Source organism: Bacillus rossius, chromosome 1 (assembly GCF_032445375.1).
Source record: "Bacillus rossius redtenbacheri isolate Brsri chromosome 1, Brsri_v3, whole genome shotgun sequence".
In the NCBI taxonomy this organism is placed as follows: Eukaryota; Metazoa; Arthropoda; class Insecta; order Phasmatodea; family Bacillidae; genus Bacillus; species Bacillus rossius.
The window spans coordinates 272231602-272248725 of record NC_086330.1 but is presented as its reverse complement, the minus strand read 5'-3'; the positions used below and the strand labels follow the sequence as shown (position 1 = coordinate 272248725).

The following is a 17124-nucleotide window of genomic DNA, read 5'->3' as shown; positions in this document are numbered from 1 at the left end:
CAACAAATTCCCATGTGGTTAATTTAACTAAGTAAATTGTAAGATGTTTAAGTTAGGTGTTAAATTTTACGTAAAGGATGCATTAATGTTTTATGGATATCTTAATCTTGTAACTTTAAACTGATAATTGTGGCAATGATACAAGTTATTGCTATTTATTGAACCCCTACAAAGCTCCCAAATAAATTAGAAATTCAAAACTGTAAGCGAAATTTAACCCGAAACCGAGTTTAAAAAAAAATTCTTACTTAATACAAATTCCCATTAAACAATTATATTAGCTCTTGTGTGAACTATTACTTGTGTTGGTTTGCTGGTTGCTGCAAGCTCCACTAAGTAGATGTAGAATGAAAGTAAGTGGTATTACTTTTGTATATGACAGTGGCTGGGTATCTATTTTAAACTCGAGTGAATATTTGTTGGAATACAATTTGTAATTAAACTCATAATTGTTGTTAAATTCACCTAAAAATCTTAAATTGTTTTGATGAAATTTTTTAACACCCCTCCTTATTGCACTTTTCTCTAAACTGATTACACATGTAATTGTTAGATCATAAGGCATAATAATATAAATTTAACTGAACAGCGAAGTGAATATTGGATATCAATATATGAGACACTTTAATAAATTAGAGAGAGTTCCTTAAAGTTATCTTTTGAAATATTTCAAAATAGTATTCTTCAATAGAGTGTCAAATGATTAATGTTGGAAAAGAGCCTCTAATTTCAAACAATTGAAATACGAAATGTATTATTCTCTTCGCCATCTTTTGTCTGGTGTAACTTGTCTGTCTGCTAGAAATGTTGTCCAGGGTTTCTCTTCGAGCTGGTAGTATATTTTTGTCAATTTATTTTGGAAATCGGTTAAATGGCCTACATTGTGTGACCCAGTGTTTGTTTTTATTATTATAATGATATTTTATTTTAACCTGTTAAGAGCTCGCAAGTACCCTGTCTTGTACAGTTATGATTTTGAATAATATGAATTTTAGACTTGAAGACATGGAGTTTAGAGTTTAAATCATATGTCACTATGAGGACAGTTAAAATTGAATTCAATAAGCATGAAAGGCTTTTGCTTTTGAAATAGGTAGAGTATTAATAGTCTGCGTTTGGAAGTCTAAGCTGGACTCCCAATCATCCGTTTCATCTGTCCGTCACCCGTCCTTCCGTCAATTTCGGTCCGTTATTTCTCTCGGCAATTATTACCGACACTCAACCATCCGCCATCCGTCCGTCCGTCCGTCCGTCACTATTCTAAAATATCAGTGCTACAACTTTCCGCCACATACTTTCTCAATTGTAGGTAAACTTTTGGTGAAAATAATTTATTTGGGATAATTAACTTTTGTTTTTATGAATGTGATAATAAGTTGACAGGTGGGATCCGTGCTTTGACAAGTGGATTAAACGGGTGCTGTCTTAAAAATATTAGCCAGCAATAAATAAAATTATGCTTATTTTATTACTGCGTTAAAGGAAACAGAAAGAAGCTTTTTCTATCCAGGCTTTTTCCCTCAGTTGCTTATCCCGATAGTCTTTGCTATATATATGATACAAATGCTCCCTTTCCCGGACGTAATTTATCAGCATTTCTTCCGAAAAGCTCATTCTCATAAGCAATCTTTACCGTTATTATGACAATAATAATCGGTCAATACGACACAGCCTTCTATATGTTGCAAATTAAAAAAATCGAACACTGTTTTCGGAAAGTCGTATTGAAGACGATCAACTTAACAAGGCGGTGGACCATCCGTTGGTCCGTCAAAAGCTAAAGCTTGGCAAGATTTTGACAGACGGACGGAATTTTTCGGGCCATCTGATTGGCTGCATGTCACGTGATTGACGGACGGACGAGTGACGGACGGATGAAACAGATGATTGGGAGTCCAGCTTTATTATCCCCCTCTTTGTCCATCTCTAATTGATAAAAGGTAGGTAGGCCTAGTAAAAAAAAAACTTCATTTTTGAATTTTTATTTGATCTGATTATACAATGATAATTTATTATTCCATTGTAATTTTTGTTCTATTCAGGATCTTTCCACGTACTAAATTAAAACAGCAAACATCATATACCACAGAATCATGCCATCAGGATCAAGGGATAAACTTGGATACATGATATGGAATGGTTAGCTTCAAATGTTTCAAACATTTTGGTAATGTTGCAGGACCTCTTATCTGTGTTAAAGTTCTGATTTATTTCAGAAACATAATTTAGTAGTCTCTTTTAATACATAATTAATATAATAACTAATGCTGCAAATAGACTAGCATAACCTATGTGCTTGCTCAGCCAATGCTCTGGGAACTAGAGCAGTGAATAATTGTGGTGTTAATGGCTTAAGAGGGAAAAGAGGGGGGGGAATAGTTCTAGGTTCAAGAAGTGGGTTATTGTTTACTGTAGGGGCACCATTAATAAACGTTAAACCCCTGAAATTGATTTATTTAGTTCCTTATTTTATTTCTAATCTTTTTGTGTAGGCATATTCTGATTTTCAAGAACTTCATGTAAAATTAATAATTTTACATTGCTCGCCTCTGCATGCGTGAGTCTCTGATGTGCTTGCGAACAGATTGCCTCAATAATGACTGGGCCCTTAAAATCAGAACTTTTCATGAAGCAACAGGTATCAAGTAATGTAACTAAGATACTTGCTGCAATTTTGTGGTTAAAAACCATTGCAAACTAGAAAAAAAATTTATGTGGAAATAGCAGCATGTATCTGTTAAATCACTTGATACCTGTCGCTGCGTCGCTGTGTGTGTGTGTGTGTGTGTGTGTGTGTGTGTGTGTGTGTGTGTGTGTATACATACATACATACATACATACATACATACATATATATATATATATATATATATATATATATATATATATATATATATATATATACATATATATACATATATATACACATATATATATTCTTTTCAATATGTTTTGGGGATTATTCGTTCCCTCACTGTCATTCCCTCATTCGTAAATATGAGGGAATGATTTATACAGAATTATAATAACCACTTATATATGAAAGTGTGTTTTTGGACTACTTTACTGCTTTTTTTTCAACTTGTATTCATGAATTTTAGTTATAAACAGGTATTTGGTGTTATGAAAAATGGAACGACAAAAGAAGTTGAGTGATGCAGAAAAGAAATTAAAAAATAAGAGTACAACAGGAGAAGGCAAGAACAAATGAAAAGTAATGCTGAATCTTTGGAAAAACTGTGGGAAAAGGGAAGTTTAAAATATTTAAATAAAAGAGAATGGTCAGTTAAAATCAGTCAATACTGAGTGCCAGAGAAGACAAAAATGTAAACAATGGAAAAGAAAAGTAAAGAGTATAGGAACAAAAAAGGTATAGTAATAGTACACCAAAATTTACAAAGAATACTCAAGATCACATCTCCAAAAATATTGCAAGAAATTAAGCAAAAAGTACAAGGAAAGATATTTGAGACTGAAAGCTAAAAATGCTAATCCGGAATCTCCTGAAGCTAAAGTATCTTTGATCGTAAAGAATCTACAAGTACCTGATATTGTAAAGAAAAAATTACTTTTTGGAGAATTAATATCAAGAGATCTAAATGATCTTGGGAACAAACATAAAGAAAAGAAACAGTATTACAAAATTTTGTAGCTGAAATCACTGCAGAAATATAAGTTGTTGCATGCATCAAAACCTTTTTTTAAGCATGACACTTTAAACAATCCTCGAAAAATGAGCACTAAAAAGCTGAAAGTTAATGAGTCATAAACCTTTTAGAGAAGGATGAAAACACACGAATGTGTCCAGGGAAGAAAGATTATCTTAAATTCAAAGGAGGTCAGATGAAACAAAAGTGTTTGTTTTGTGACTCACTTTATAACTTACACCAAAAGTTTTTAGGTACAGTCAGTTACAAGATAAGATTAACAACCTTTTCAGATTTAGACCTTTTTGGATCACCTGGCCAAATGTGATTGAGCAAAATACTTTCAAATGTGTAGGCCTACAGCATGCCAACATTTAACTGATATCAAAATTGCGTGAATTCAGAGCATTGAAATTTGGTAGCACGACAGCAGTTCTAGTGGCTATATATTATATGCATTCCACAAAATGCTTATTCAGAGAATGTTCAACCTGCAAGGAACAATCTTTAGAATACTTCTTACCAATAGCTGATAAAGTTGGTGACCTATCGACAATGAATTTGCGAAGTTAGTTCGTTTGAAAAGGACGAAAAACAAAAATCGGTTCATAAACCCGTAAAGGAAAAGCTATTCAACATATCAAAATCAATTTAACTATAAGTGTCGTTCTCTGATTCATGTAGATTTCAGTGAAAATTATTGCTATAAGTATAATGAAGAAATACAAGCTATCCACTTTGGTGGAGCAAGACAGCAAATAACATTGCATATAGGAGCATTATACTTGTGCAATGATACTGCAGTCAAACCTGTCTTTTTTTAGTCTATCTAGCAACAATCGACATGACACATTAGCTGTTTGGACAGATTTATAAACCTATATTTGAATGGATTAAAACTCAAAAATTACCTATAACCAGATTACATATGTTGAGTGACAGGTCTGTTAATCAGTATAAAAATAAATTCATGTTTGAAATGGTGTGATGTCATCTAAAAATTCTTTATCCAGAAATTACTCACTTTTCATGGCATTCTTAACCAGAGCACGGTAAGGAAGCACCTGATGGTGTTGGTTGAACCCTGAAAAGAACGGCTGAAAAAGTCGTACCCAGAGGCCATGACATCATATACTTGAATTCCTTGAAACCGATCCTTCAGACTAGGTATATGTCCCTTTAATTTATTATTTGAGTATAACCACAGCAGATATTTCACTAATGAATGACCTCATAAAACAGTCTACGACTATTCCTACATTTTGGGGTACTCAAAAAATACGCCAGTTCATATTTTTCAACACTGAACAGTGCCGAAGACTTTCATGCATTTATTGCATAGAAGATTGTACTCGCTATCATTTAGGATATTTTCGAACATTCCATGGCAGTCGTAGTACCAAAACATGGAACAGACTCCCTCGAAAGTCAATGAAAATTGATCAATTGATACTGATCTATTTTCTTCGCGTATTCAAGATCACACTGTAATGTCCAAAGAAATTGAAACAATTATTTTGTAAATGATGGACCTGTTGTCTCTTGACAGCCATCATTGGAGATCATGTCCTGATTAATTGGGACAATGAAAAGAATCCCGGAAAAGTTATATCTGTTTTCTGTTTTGAAAAGGTAGTAATGGTTAGGTGTATGTAGCGAGGATTAAAATTTTAGAAATGGCCATATATTCAAGACCACAATTGTATCATCGGGAGGATGTAATACATGAGATAGAGATACCAAAGTTAGTTTAAAGCCACACTATTACAGTGTTAGATAATTGAAAATTATGACTGATTAAGAATTGGATTGAAAGACCAAAGACTACATGCGATTGTTAAAGATTAATGTACATTAATGTAGGTAAATAATAATTAAACTAATCTTAATTGATTAATCTACATAAAGATGGCTTAAGGTTTTTCTCAATTTTAAGTACAAAGTTAAAAGATTAAAAGGTTTAATTATTAAATATTAATCATGTTAAATCTAAGAAGATTTATATCCTAAAAATTTTTTCTTGATTTTAAGTACAAAGTTTTGTGTTTTGTTTTTCTAGAATAATATACCACAGCTTAAAAGTATCCATGTAGAATTATAATAAACATTTTCATAATTTAATACATATTTTTGTTTTTCATTATAATTATATTTAGAAATTTCTCCCTCACACTGTTAGCCAATCCCTCTCTCTCTCACACACACACACACACACACACACACACACAACAGATAGATGGAAGACTATTACTTTTAATTAGATCTCAAACAGTTATATTTATTATTATATGTTATATATATAATATAAATTATAATTATATTTAGAAATTGCTCCCTCTCACTGTCAGACATTCCCTCATATATATACACACACACACAAAATTATATAAACCATTCTTTTAAAATATGGAAGACTATTACTTTTAATTAGATCTCAAACAGTTAAATTTTGTATTTCTGCTATAAAATTGATTTTCTTAATGCAATAAATTTATATTAATCCAAATTCAAATTTCAAAATTTGATAGCAAATACCCATATATTTGTGAGTACATACACACAAATGTAAAGTATTTGGAATTTCTTATCTCCGCCGCTTTTAAGGAAAAGAGGAAGTTGAAGAGCATAATTATAATAAAGGTATTTTCGGATTTTTAACATTTTTTTCCGCAAATACCGCTCAACTACATATGATGAAATTTTAAAATTCGATATCTCCTAAAGTATTTGGAATTTCTTACCTCCGCCGCTTTTAATGAAGAGAGGAAGTTGAAGAGCATACAATAAAGGTATTTTCGGATTTTTAACATTTTTTTTCGCAAATACCGCCCATTTACATATTTACCTAAAATCCTTATGCCTTAGTCTAATCTATAAAAAAAAGGACTGTTACGATCAGGGATGGATATAGAGTGAGCCGGGGGGGGGGGGGGGGGGGTGTTTGCAGCTTGTGCTGGGTGCTGGGTTGGAGTGACTGCAGGATGGGCCAACAATTTTTTATTGGACTTCGGGTGTATATAATATGTTTAGGTAATACAACAATAAAAGCATGGGTATAACTTTCACGTTGCTGCTTTTCCGGAAATTCATAATAAAATTTAAAAAAAAATCAAATTTTTTTATACTAAGGATGTTCTTGTATTTACCCTGAAAACAACGTTGATAAATTCTTACTGGTTTGTAAGAAATCATAGTCTACAGTCTATAGCTTACATTAAAATACCTGTGCATTGACACGGCTTTCACCATTTTTTGCTTTCCCGTGGGTGTCTGTATGTTTATGTTTTGGAGAAATTTAGTGACATCGTGAGAATGGTTGATTAGGTTAGGTTAGCTACTTTAAAAATACTTAAGAACATTGTGGAGTTTGGTTAGGTTAGTAAAATAATTTTAATGTAGCTAACGTAACCTATTCAACCGTCCACATTTCTTTAAAGTATTTTTAATGTTGCTCGATTATTCTCTAATTTTTCCATCACTTAGGTCTATGAAAGACAATATGGACACGTTTTTATCTGCTACTAAAGTTTCTTGTGCGAGCTGCGAACTTTGGTAATCTTTGGTGAACTTTGGAATTGTTCAGGCCTAGGAATGGATTTGTATGAACTGGTTACTACGCTACATTGCAATTAAGCAAACATTAAAAATATTTTACAGAATTTTTAATGTAGCTATACTAACCTAACCAACCATTTGTAATATTTAAAAATATTTTTAATGAAACTAACCTAATATAAAGAACCATTCTCATGATGTAACCAATTTGTAATATTATTTATATCAAACATGCACAAACACAACTTCGGAATGGACTGATGTGAATGTTAAGTTTGCAAATCCTGTGATTCTTTAAACAGCCTATAAAAAACGTTTAAAAAAATTATCACAGCTGCATTAATACATAGGTACTGTAATGTAAGCTATAAAGTGTATTTTTCAGAATTAAGTAGGATTTAAGGATGCTGTTTTCAGGGTAGATAGAGATGAATGTCAAATGTATTTTGTGTTCGAAGAAAGTATTTTCGGAACTTTATTAATTTCAGGGAAAGCCTCATCACGCTGTTAAACATGACACACATTGAAGGAAAAGAACGAGCCACGTGGTCTTTCCCTGTTCCAGTGGCCCAGCTGCAGGCGGGCCGGCCCCTGGTTGGTGCGTGCACAACGCACACCAGTGCCGCCTCGTCCTCTCTGCCGTCGACCTACCAGGAGCCCCCAGAGCGTGACGTGGTGAACTTCCCGAGGCGTGCCATGCCCATCCACCCGGCGCCCGTGAAGTACGGCTTCATCCCCGAGGAGTGGTTCACCTTCTTCTACAAGAAGACGGGCGTCACGGGTCAGTGCGGTGCCTGTGTACGCCGTTACAGCTGGATGTAGCCCATCATGTTGTATTTTCAGATATTTATGAAGTAACATTTTGGAAATTGGCCTATAGAAGCCAAGTTTCATGCACTTCTCGGCTGTGGGGATATAAAATGAACTTACAGTGTGTGACCATTGTGCAGTTATGTAGTCCAAATACTTGAATAATTAATACTTGCTGGATGTTTTATGATGTGTGTATGTGTATATATATATATATATATATATATATATATATATATATATATATATATATATATATATGTGTGTATATATATATGTATGTATATATATATAATTTATATATAGTTTATATATAGAATTTATATAATATAAAGTACAAACACTAACAGAGATATAGGCAATGCTTATGTAGTGAAACACATTTATGTGGGAATGTAACCAATATGATAAATACATTAAAATGAAATAATTTAACATGGTGGGTGGAGTTGAGCTTTAAAAGCGAATTGATGGTGCTGCAAGAAGTCTTAAGGAAACATGCAAAACATGGAAAATTCTGGGAATTTAAAATGGTCTTGGAAAACTTTAGAAGTTCAGAGAAAAAATAATTGTATTTTTTAATTATTATCACAGTTTTTGCTAAATATTTTCCATAGAACTGTAACTTTTCTGAGTTATCTATGTTTACAATAATTTTTTTTTATAAGTACATAGTTATAACTGGCCGGTTATTGGAGGGGGTCCGGGGTTTGACTTCTGTCTGACCTAAGAATTTTTAAAAAAAAATTGTGTGTAAAATTTACTTTTTGGAAGATAATGCTGAACCTCTGCATAATCACCTTGCCCATTCTGCCTTAGTCACACCATGGTCATATGCCCATGACGATGGCACAGTAGCCAAACCAGCCCTGGGTCCACATGATAACATTTTAGTGTTTGTGTGTGGGTGGTGGGTTTTTTTTTTTTTTATCATCTTGTAGTAGGCAGGTAGGGCCCCTGTACCGAGTGGTCAGAAAACTTTCTCCCTTCAAAGGATCTGGGTTTGATTCCTGGTGAGGTCAAACCTTGAATGTGGGGGACATAGTATATAAATCCTTGTGGGTTTTCCCCCCTCAAAGGAATTCCTTCGATGATCATCATTTCATGTTCTCCCGCATCATTTCTAATGATCCTAATGAAGTTGAGACATTAAGCCTTAATTCCCCTGATTATGCTTGCCAACATCGTAGTTGTAACTGTGAGATTGCTGCAGGCAGTGAGGTGATCGCTTGCTCCGTAGGGCCGTACATGTTCACGGTGGGCCTGGGCACGTACCTGTTCAGCAAGGAGATATTGGTGTGCGAGCACGAGTTCTACACCGGTCTGTCACTTGGCATCATGTGCATCTTTGCGGTGAAGAAGTTCGGCCCGAAGGTGGCAGAGTACCTCGACAAGGAAGTGGACGTGAGTGCTGGTTGGCTTGCGCGACAGGACAGGAGTTTTCGTACTAAATTTTTTTTTACGACATAGCATAGGACTTAGTTTTGGCTACTTGTTGAAGTCAACGTTTGTGAACTGATGTGGTTATCATGATAGTTTTAGTCGCCTGTGAGAAATATTAAAAAATTTTCTTGCACCATTTACGGACTAAGCCTATTGGTAAATTTGTGGTTGCAACGAGGTATAGAAGGCCTGGGAGATATTTATGCTTTGACATGGCAAAAAATTAAAAAAATATATTCCAAATTAGAATTATTGCAAAAAGATGGGAAAATTCAAGATGGCAGGGCTTAATCCCCCTTAATCTTCAAACTTAGGTTTCGTTAAAGCAAAATATATAATTTAGGGACAAGATTGTACTAAGAATTGTGATAAACAAAATAACAATGAAAAGCATGTCCATACACCATGTAACACCAAAATGGAAGTTAATACATCATAAACCACCGAAATGCAAATTAAATCACAAAAATAATAGGCTTTTTTAATCAGAACTGTAATCACTAAAATGTGATTTTTTTAATATATTAAATTCAATGAACGTAATTTATTTAGCTTGAAGTTTGTACCAAAATGTATTTATGAAATAGATTGGAGAAAGTAATTTAATACTTTTGATCTTGCAACTTTTTATTAGTAACTCAATTTTACATTAAGACTTTGGTAAAAAAAATTTAACGTACAAATTCATGCTGGTTTATTTTTACAATAATGCCAAAATCTTCTGTTTTATAAACTAAATTGGCCTGAAAATAAAACTATTAAATTTGATTTCTATATATAATTTTTAAAAGATTGCTTGAAGTATTAGATAATGGTTGCTATTTAAGCCTGTGCGAATATCAGTTTTTTAGTTCGAATTGAATTTGAATACGAATACCAAATTATTCTCGAATACGAATATTGAGTTCGAATAATTGGAATGAGAATTGAAATCCCATAAAACATGTTATATCACATCACATTACAATATGATAACAGGTACATATTTACATGTTATATCACATCACATTACAATATGATAACAGGTACATATTTACTGATACAATGTATGTAGAATCAAAAAACTGACAGTACTTAAAATTTTAAGGTTCTCCAATTTTATAATTAGTTCGTATTAAAAAAGGTCTTGTCACATCACTACATATTAGTTAATTTAAATTTTTGTGGAGAAACACAAGCTGCTCTACATTTTCGGGGAGTAGACTCTCTCTTCTACATTTCACAATGTTGCCAGCTGTTGAGAAAAGTCTCTCACTGCACACTTGTGTGGCAGGTATAGGCAAGTACTTTCTTGCTACCACAGCTATGTTTCGGAAAAAAGGGGCGCCCCTTCTCTGACCAGAAACTGAAAGGATTTTCTTTCTTTGGGATTAAGGGTGCTGCCAGATATTCGTTTACTTCTCCTTGGATAGTTTCTCCGTAGCTTGCAAGCGTAGACTGAGCTGCTGTTGAAGGTTTCACGTAGGCCCACAAAGATGACTTCTTAATAGGCATTTCACTTGTAGCCTCACTTGTCTCAGTTATAGTTTCAGCTACTGTGTTCAGCTTACACAGCTTACATACCTCCCTGCACAAATTTTCAACCCATATTTTTTTTTAATTTTCATCCTCAATTAGTGAATCTTTGAACCGTGGATCTACCATCATAGAAAACACATTTACTTCACAATCTTGGTACACCATGAAACGTGATCACAAGCTTTTAAGTAAGTTCTTGGCAAGATTTACTGCTTGCTCTTCATCAGAAGTATAATCCATGCAGAAGAGAATGGGAAAAATTAGCGAACTAGTAGGGAAACTATCTGAACTGACCTCTTTAGTAGCTTCTGCAAGAGGTTCCAAAACATCAAAAACAGTCTTGCAGAGATTCCATTCATTCTGAGTGAATGAGTCCAAATTAGTTCCTTGTAGAGCTGCCCCAATTGATTCGCTAACCAAAATAAGTCTGGCCAGCATGTCACGTTCCGAATTCCACCTTATTTCAATATCTTGAATTAATTCTAGAACAGGTTCCCCTAATCTCTTTTGCTTTTCATGAAGCCTATGTCTTGCTGAAGTGCTTCGTGAGAAGTACGGAAGTACCCCACTATGGACCTTGCTTTCTGGCACATATTTTGAAGTCCTTCTGTTTCCTTCTTGGTATCACCAATTGCCAGCAAAAAAGTATGTGCAAAACAAGTTCGTTATTTGCAATTTACTGTTTCAAGTGCAGCTCTAAAGTTACGAGCATTGTCTGAGACAATAAACAGTGCGATAGTGTTTCCTTCACTTAATATGTCCCATTCCTCCAGAGTTTCAACAATAGAAGCTTTTATGGAAAGTGCTGTATGAGCACCACTCAGTTTGCTGACTTTTAGGCAATGAGACCTGTAATAAAAATGTGTGTCTGCATAATGGCAAGTGAGAGACATATAAGAATCTGAGGCTCTTGATGTCCAAGAATCTGTTGTGAATGACATTGACTGAATATCTTGGATATCATTAGCCAATGTTTCCTGCATTTTACTTTTGCATTTTTGGTACAAGTTTGGAACAATACTGTGTGAGAATGTTGTACGGCTTGGAACCGTGTATTTGGGTTGTGCTTCCTCTAACAGTGCCCTAAATCCTGGTTCATCTACAATGGCAAAGGGATGCATACCTTTTACAATGAAATTTGCTACCCTGTCCGTTTTTTTGCATTAGGGTTTGAAGGCTCCCACTTGGTTGGATGAATGAAGCTGGAAATTGTTGACTGTGTGTGTGTGATGAACCTGCAGAAGTCTCCATCTGTGTCCTTGTAACTAAGTTTCTTGACTTGTGATTAATAATCTGAATATTCATCTTAATGTAGCTACAAGTGGTTAATCATGGTAGTAGTTGTCCCTGAAAAAGTGGAAAATGTATTTATACAGTATGAAAAACTTATTAGAATTTTTATTTTATTACATAGAAATTAAAATTTAAAAAAAAAAAAAATGCATGATTTTAACTAACATAAATATTGCAATTGTCATAAATCCATTCTTTTTTTTTAAATTAATTTCACTTAAGCATATCAAGATCAGATCTATAATTTGTTTCAAGCAAAAAAAAAGTTTTGAATTCTTGAAAGTTTAAAAGTTTTCAATGCTATGAATCTAGACATCTGCCATTTTCATGAAATATCCATTTACATCATTATAAGTGTCTTGAGTGTGTTTAAAATTGTGGTGCTTAATTTTAAAAATATTAAAAGTTCCAGACTAAAATAAGGATTGCCCATAATACTTCTAAGGAAATTATGCAGTGATCACGTGCCTGAGTAAAATTTTGCAATATATATGTTAATTTTATTTTTAACACTTTTTTTTATTAAATAAAGTATCTTTACATATTTATATGCTACGTGGTTAGAATTCTTGGAATTTGTTCATTTAAATCATATATGACAAAATACAGAATATTGTTTGCAATGCAAGCAAAATGTGTTCAAGATAAATGAAAGTTGCAGTCCATATACCCTCTTTTATCGCATAATCATCGCACCTATATTTTAGCCCGTCAAAATTGGGATAAAAGAACTTCTCGCGTAAATGTCATATGTTGTTTTTGGTCCCGCTCTATTATGCCGAGCACTTTGTGTAGGTATCTTTTCCGTATAAAACGATGTATTTTATAGTAGAAATCTAATATTTATTCAGACATTACCACTTACTTATTTAATTAACGAAAATACAAAGTTGTCTGACGTGTAAATTTTCTTTTAAAGATGTTTTCAAATGTTATTACTTTTATCTGTTCGTTTGCATCATCGCGACGTACCATTTACAATAATGTAGAAAGCGCTAGTTGGCATCATTCGTGTTTGGTTATGTTGCTTCCTGCATAGAGTGCGCACACGTAGTCGAATATCGATATCTCGCTGATTGCATGCAACGCGCGCTCTCCGTCAACTGTTGAGTTAACTACATTTGATGGCCTGCACTCTTTCATGGCAAGTGTGTACTACGGCAATAGTTACGCGCTAGTTCAAGTCACAGATTCAAGTGGCTTGCGTTTGCGTCACAGTTTTGGTTTTTCTATTTAAAGTCGAAGAAAGGTTTTTGTTGCACGACTTATTAATTTAAATTGTTTGGCATGCTCTTTTAAACTTCACTTTTTAAATAAACGCACTTTCCATGAATGGGTTTTGTTTTCATAAATAACTTTATCCAACAATTTTTTTTTCTCGCGTAATGTTCACACCCCTACTTTTCAAATTTGATTTTAGAATCAAATGTGCGACGATTATGCGAGAAACCACGTAGCATACGAGTGCCGACTGGCTGAATGAAACGCTGCGCTCGTATTGCACAAGATTCGTCCTGAAAAGGTTAATGAACTGAAATGTCTGCTTCTTGCTGTAGTGCATTGTCGCTAATCCAAAAAGTTTGTAATTTGACCTTTGACGGTAATCTCTGCACAAAATGTAAGTGAAAATGTCTTCTATAAAATCCTTTTCCAACTCACATCATATTAAGAAAAGTATTTTTTGTAGTGATGGAGCAAATATCAAATTTTCTCGAATCCAAATCTTTGAATTTGATTATACGAAAGTACCTCAAGTCTAACCTTCCAATTCGAATCTAGGTCTCAATGGTAGAAATATAATGAACACAAAATAAAAACATAAAATGTGTTCTTTTTGTATTCTAATTCTTGCTAGTAAATAAATATTTGTATAATTTAATATCACAGTACAAAATATGTTGAACAGGACTACATAGTTTGCAGTATGCTTTGCGGTTTTTCTGATCGGATATTGGTTCCTTAAATAACCAACTTAAAAACAACTTTTGAAATCTTTGGTATTGGTTCTGGGAATTTTTGTAAGTTTCTGTAACTTCTTACTTTCTAATATGTAATGTTAATGAAACTTTTAAAATGCAGAAAATGTGAAAAAAAAAACAATCTTTCAATATTACTAACATTTTGCAATGTAATAATGCACACAAAGTGTCATAGAGTATATTTTAACTGTCGCAATTAGTTTGGGGAGAGATAGAACCAAAGACCATCTTGGTTCCAGCATATTTTAGGCCATAATTACATATGGTTAATTTTTGCCTTCATTATGCAATATATATCTAAACATAATTCCTGAAAGTTATAGAGCGAGTGGATGCTATAAACATTTTCCCGTGTGATCTCTGCTTTAACAAGGACAAAATTTCATTATTGAAAATAATTATGATGTTCAAACCAGTATGACATCTTTTAGTTCCTCTCCAGTATGGACTTCGCAATGTTTTTTTAAATATTCACTTCCCAGGAACTTTGGTAAACCTCAACAATGTCCTTGACTTAGACCGGGGATGGATGCCTCAGGGTTGGCGGTGGGGTCGTGGGTGTGCAGGCGGCGGACAAGGAGCTGACCGACTCTCGGGACCTCACGGTCAAGTCCCTGGAGGAGGGCGTGGCACTGGAGAAGTTGCAGCAGTGGCGAGCCGAGGGCCAGAACCTGCTGTTCGAGGCCAAGAAGGAGAACGTGGCGCTGCAGCTGGAGGCTGCGTACCGCGAGCGCGTCGCCGCTGCCTACCAGGAGGTCCGACCCCTTCCAGCTCCCCCTCCTTCCCTGTAGACATCTGCGAGCAGGGGTTTTTCAAGCGTAGTTCGAGTCCAGTTGAGCAAGTTGCATTTTTCGCATATTCATTAAAATTTAGTATACCAAAAAAATTCATCATTTTGTAACATTAAAACAAAACCCTCTTAAAATACTACTTATGAATATTCCCTGCATAATAAGTATAAAGTAATTATGTAAATACATACTGTTTAACCTTTAAATAAAATTTTCCTGTTATTGAGTCTAAATTTCCAAATAACCTCGAGAAATTTATTAGCATGTATTTACTGTATATTATAGTAATGCAACAAGTGAATTTGTAAAACTGTATTGATTATAAATAACATACAAACTGCAGTCACACAAGAGTTTTTACAGAATAAATATTTTTAAACTTGTTCATTACAATGTAAACTGCGGGAAGAGTTTATACAAAATTATTCTAACAACTTTGGTTACGTAAACGTTTCTCGTGCGAAAAAATCAGGGGTTCTACATGTTGTGGCAAGAGATTCCATCGCTTCAAAGTAATTTTATTTCCTGCAGAAGAAAAAACTCGCTTGCTACTTGTGTAGCGGGAATTCCTAGATACTTTTTGGCCACTGGTGCAAGTAAATGGAATTTCAATATGTTTTGGCACCACCATTTCAATGGATTTTCTGAGTGGGGTATAATGCCCTCACTGAAAAATGTCCCGACTTGAATTTCTCTCTCATCGCTCTGCATCTCTATAAAAAAAAGTTCACAGTTTATTAATTTAGCATACACAAAATTACTGAATACAATATGAAAACAAAATGAATAGAGACAACACTCACTAGAATACTAGATGTTGTAATTTGCTTTTCTTTCATTTCTTCAAATGCAGACCAGATATTGCTTCTACCCCCGCTGTGCACTCCTAGGTCTTTTTCACACTTATTAAGAACAGCGGCTTTGAATCTAGGATCAAGCATCATGGCGGTCCTATACACTTTATTCTTTTTATATTCCAGGAATCTCGACAAAACACACTAGATGATACAAAAAAATCTAATGACCTCAATGTCCACAAGGCTTTAAAACTCGTATTATTTATCAATGTACTGATTCATGGGTGTATTCACTCCAGGCAAATGCCAGAGTGGTTTTTGGCAGAGATCTTGGCCAATCCCTGTTGTAGTCTTGTGTGTGAAGGTGAGGAGAGCTTGTGTGGTAAAGTGTGAGAGATAAGGAGGGGGGGGGGGTGTATGAGAGAGAGAGAGAGAGAGAGAGAGTAAAGGAGACAGTGCATGCCCCCTACGTCTTGCTGCAATACCTGGTATAATTTTGTCACTCCGTGGTAATGATGTAGGAGAGAAAGACTGGAATGGGAGAAAGGCCACAAAATTTTGGACAACACAGAAAGTCAGGTATTCAAAAGTACCTTTTATAACCTGTAAAAAAGTCTAAAACATTGCTTTCAACAGAAACTTTTGTTTAAATTCCTGAGGAAATTATTAAAACTAAACTTAAAAAAAATAGGCTGTAATTTAGCATCCCTGGTAGAGTGGCCACTGTGTGTCTCGCAGGTGAAGCGCCGGCTGGACTACCAGGTGGAGCGACTGAACGTGGACCGTCGCATCGCACACAAGCACATGGTATCGTGGATTGTGTCCTCCGTGCTCAAGTCCCTCACGCCACAGCAGGAGAAGGAGTCCCTGCAGAGGTGCATCGCTGACCTCCAGGCGCTGTCGGCCCGCGCCTGAGCTGGTTCCGGTCCCTACGTAGTGGCAGATTCCTCGCGTACTGTGCGTTCGCTAGCGGCATGTACACCCTGACAGCTGATTAAAGGGTCATGTTTTCCAACACGCTGGCATGGACTTATTTCTGTTGTTTCCTTTGTAAACCCAGGTTGTAGACAAGACAGGAAAAAGTCCCAAAATAAACTGTAACGATGCTGGAAGTCAAGATATTCAATTTCCAGCACACTTTTGCTAGCTTGCATTTTGATTTTTTGGCATCTCACTTAGGTATATTTGGAGACTTTCAAATGTATTCACAGGGAAGTTGTCTCTGAAAAGGTTCCTAAGTATAGAAGACCTTTTTAGTATTGTATATAATTAATCTTATTTCATGTATAAA

At 34.7% G+C, this 17124-nt stretch overlaps 1 protein-coding gene across 1 annotated transcript; it reads left to right on the top strand.

The window, feature by feature from the left end:
- Positions 1-620: 620 nt before the first annotated feature.
- LOC134527605 (ATP synthase subunit b, mitochondrial) lies at positions 621-16850 on the top strand. Its single transcript, XM_063360441.1, has 5 exons — positions 621-832; positions 7768-7983; positions 9253-9416; positions 14812-15000; positions 16572-16850. The coding sequence occupies exons 1-5, from the start codon at positions 805-807 to the stop codon at positions 16746-16748; spliced, it is 774 nt and encodes a 257-aa protein (XP_063216511.1). The 5' UTR covers positions 621-804; the 3' UTR covers positions 16749-16850.
- Positions 16851-17124: the final 274 nt, after the last annotated feature.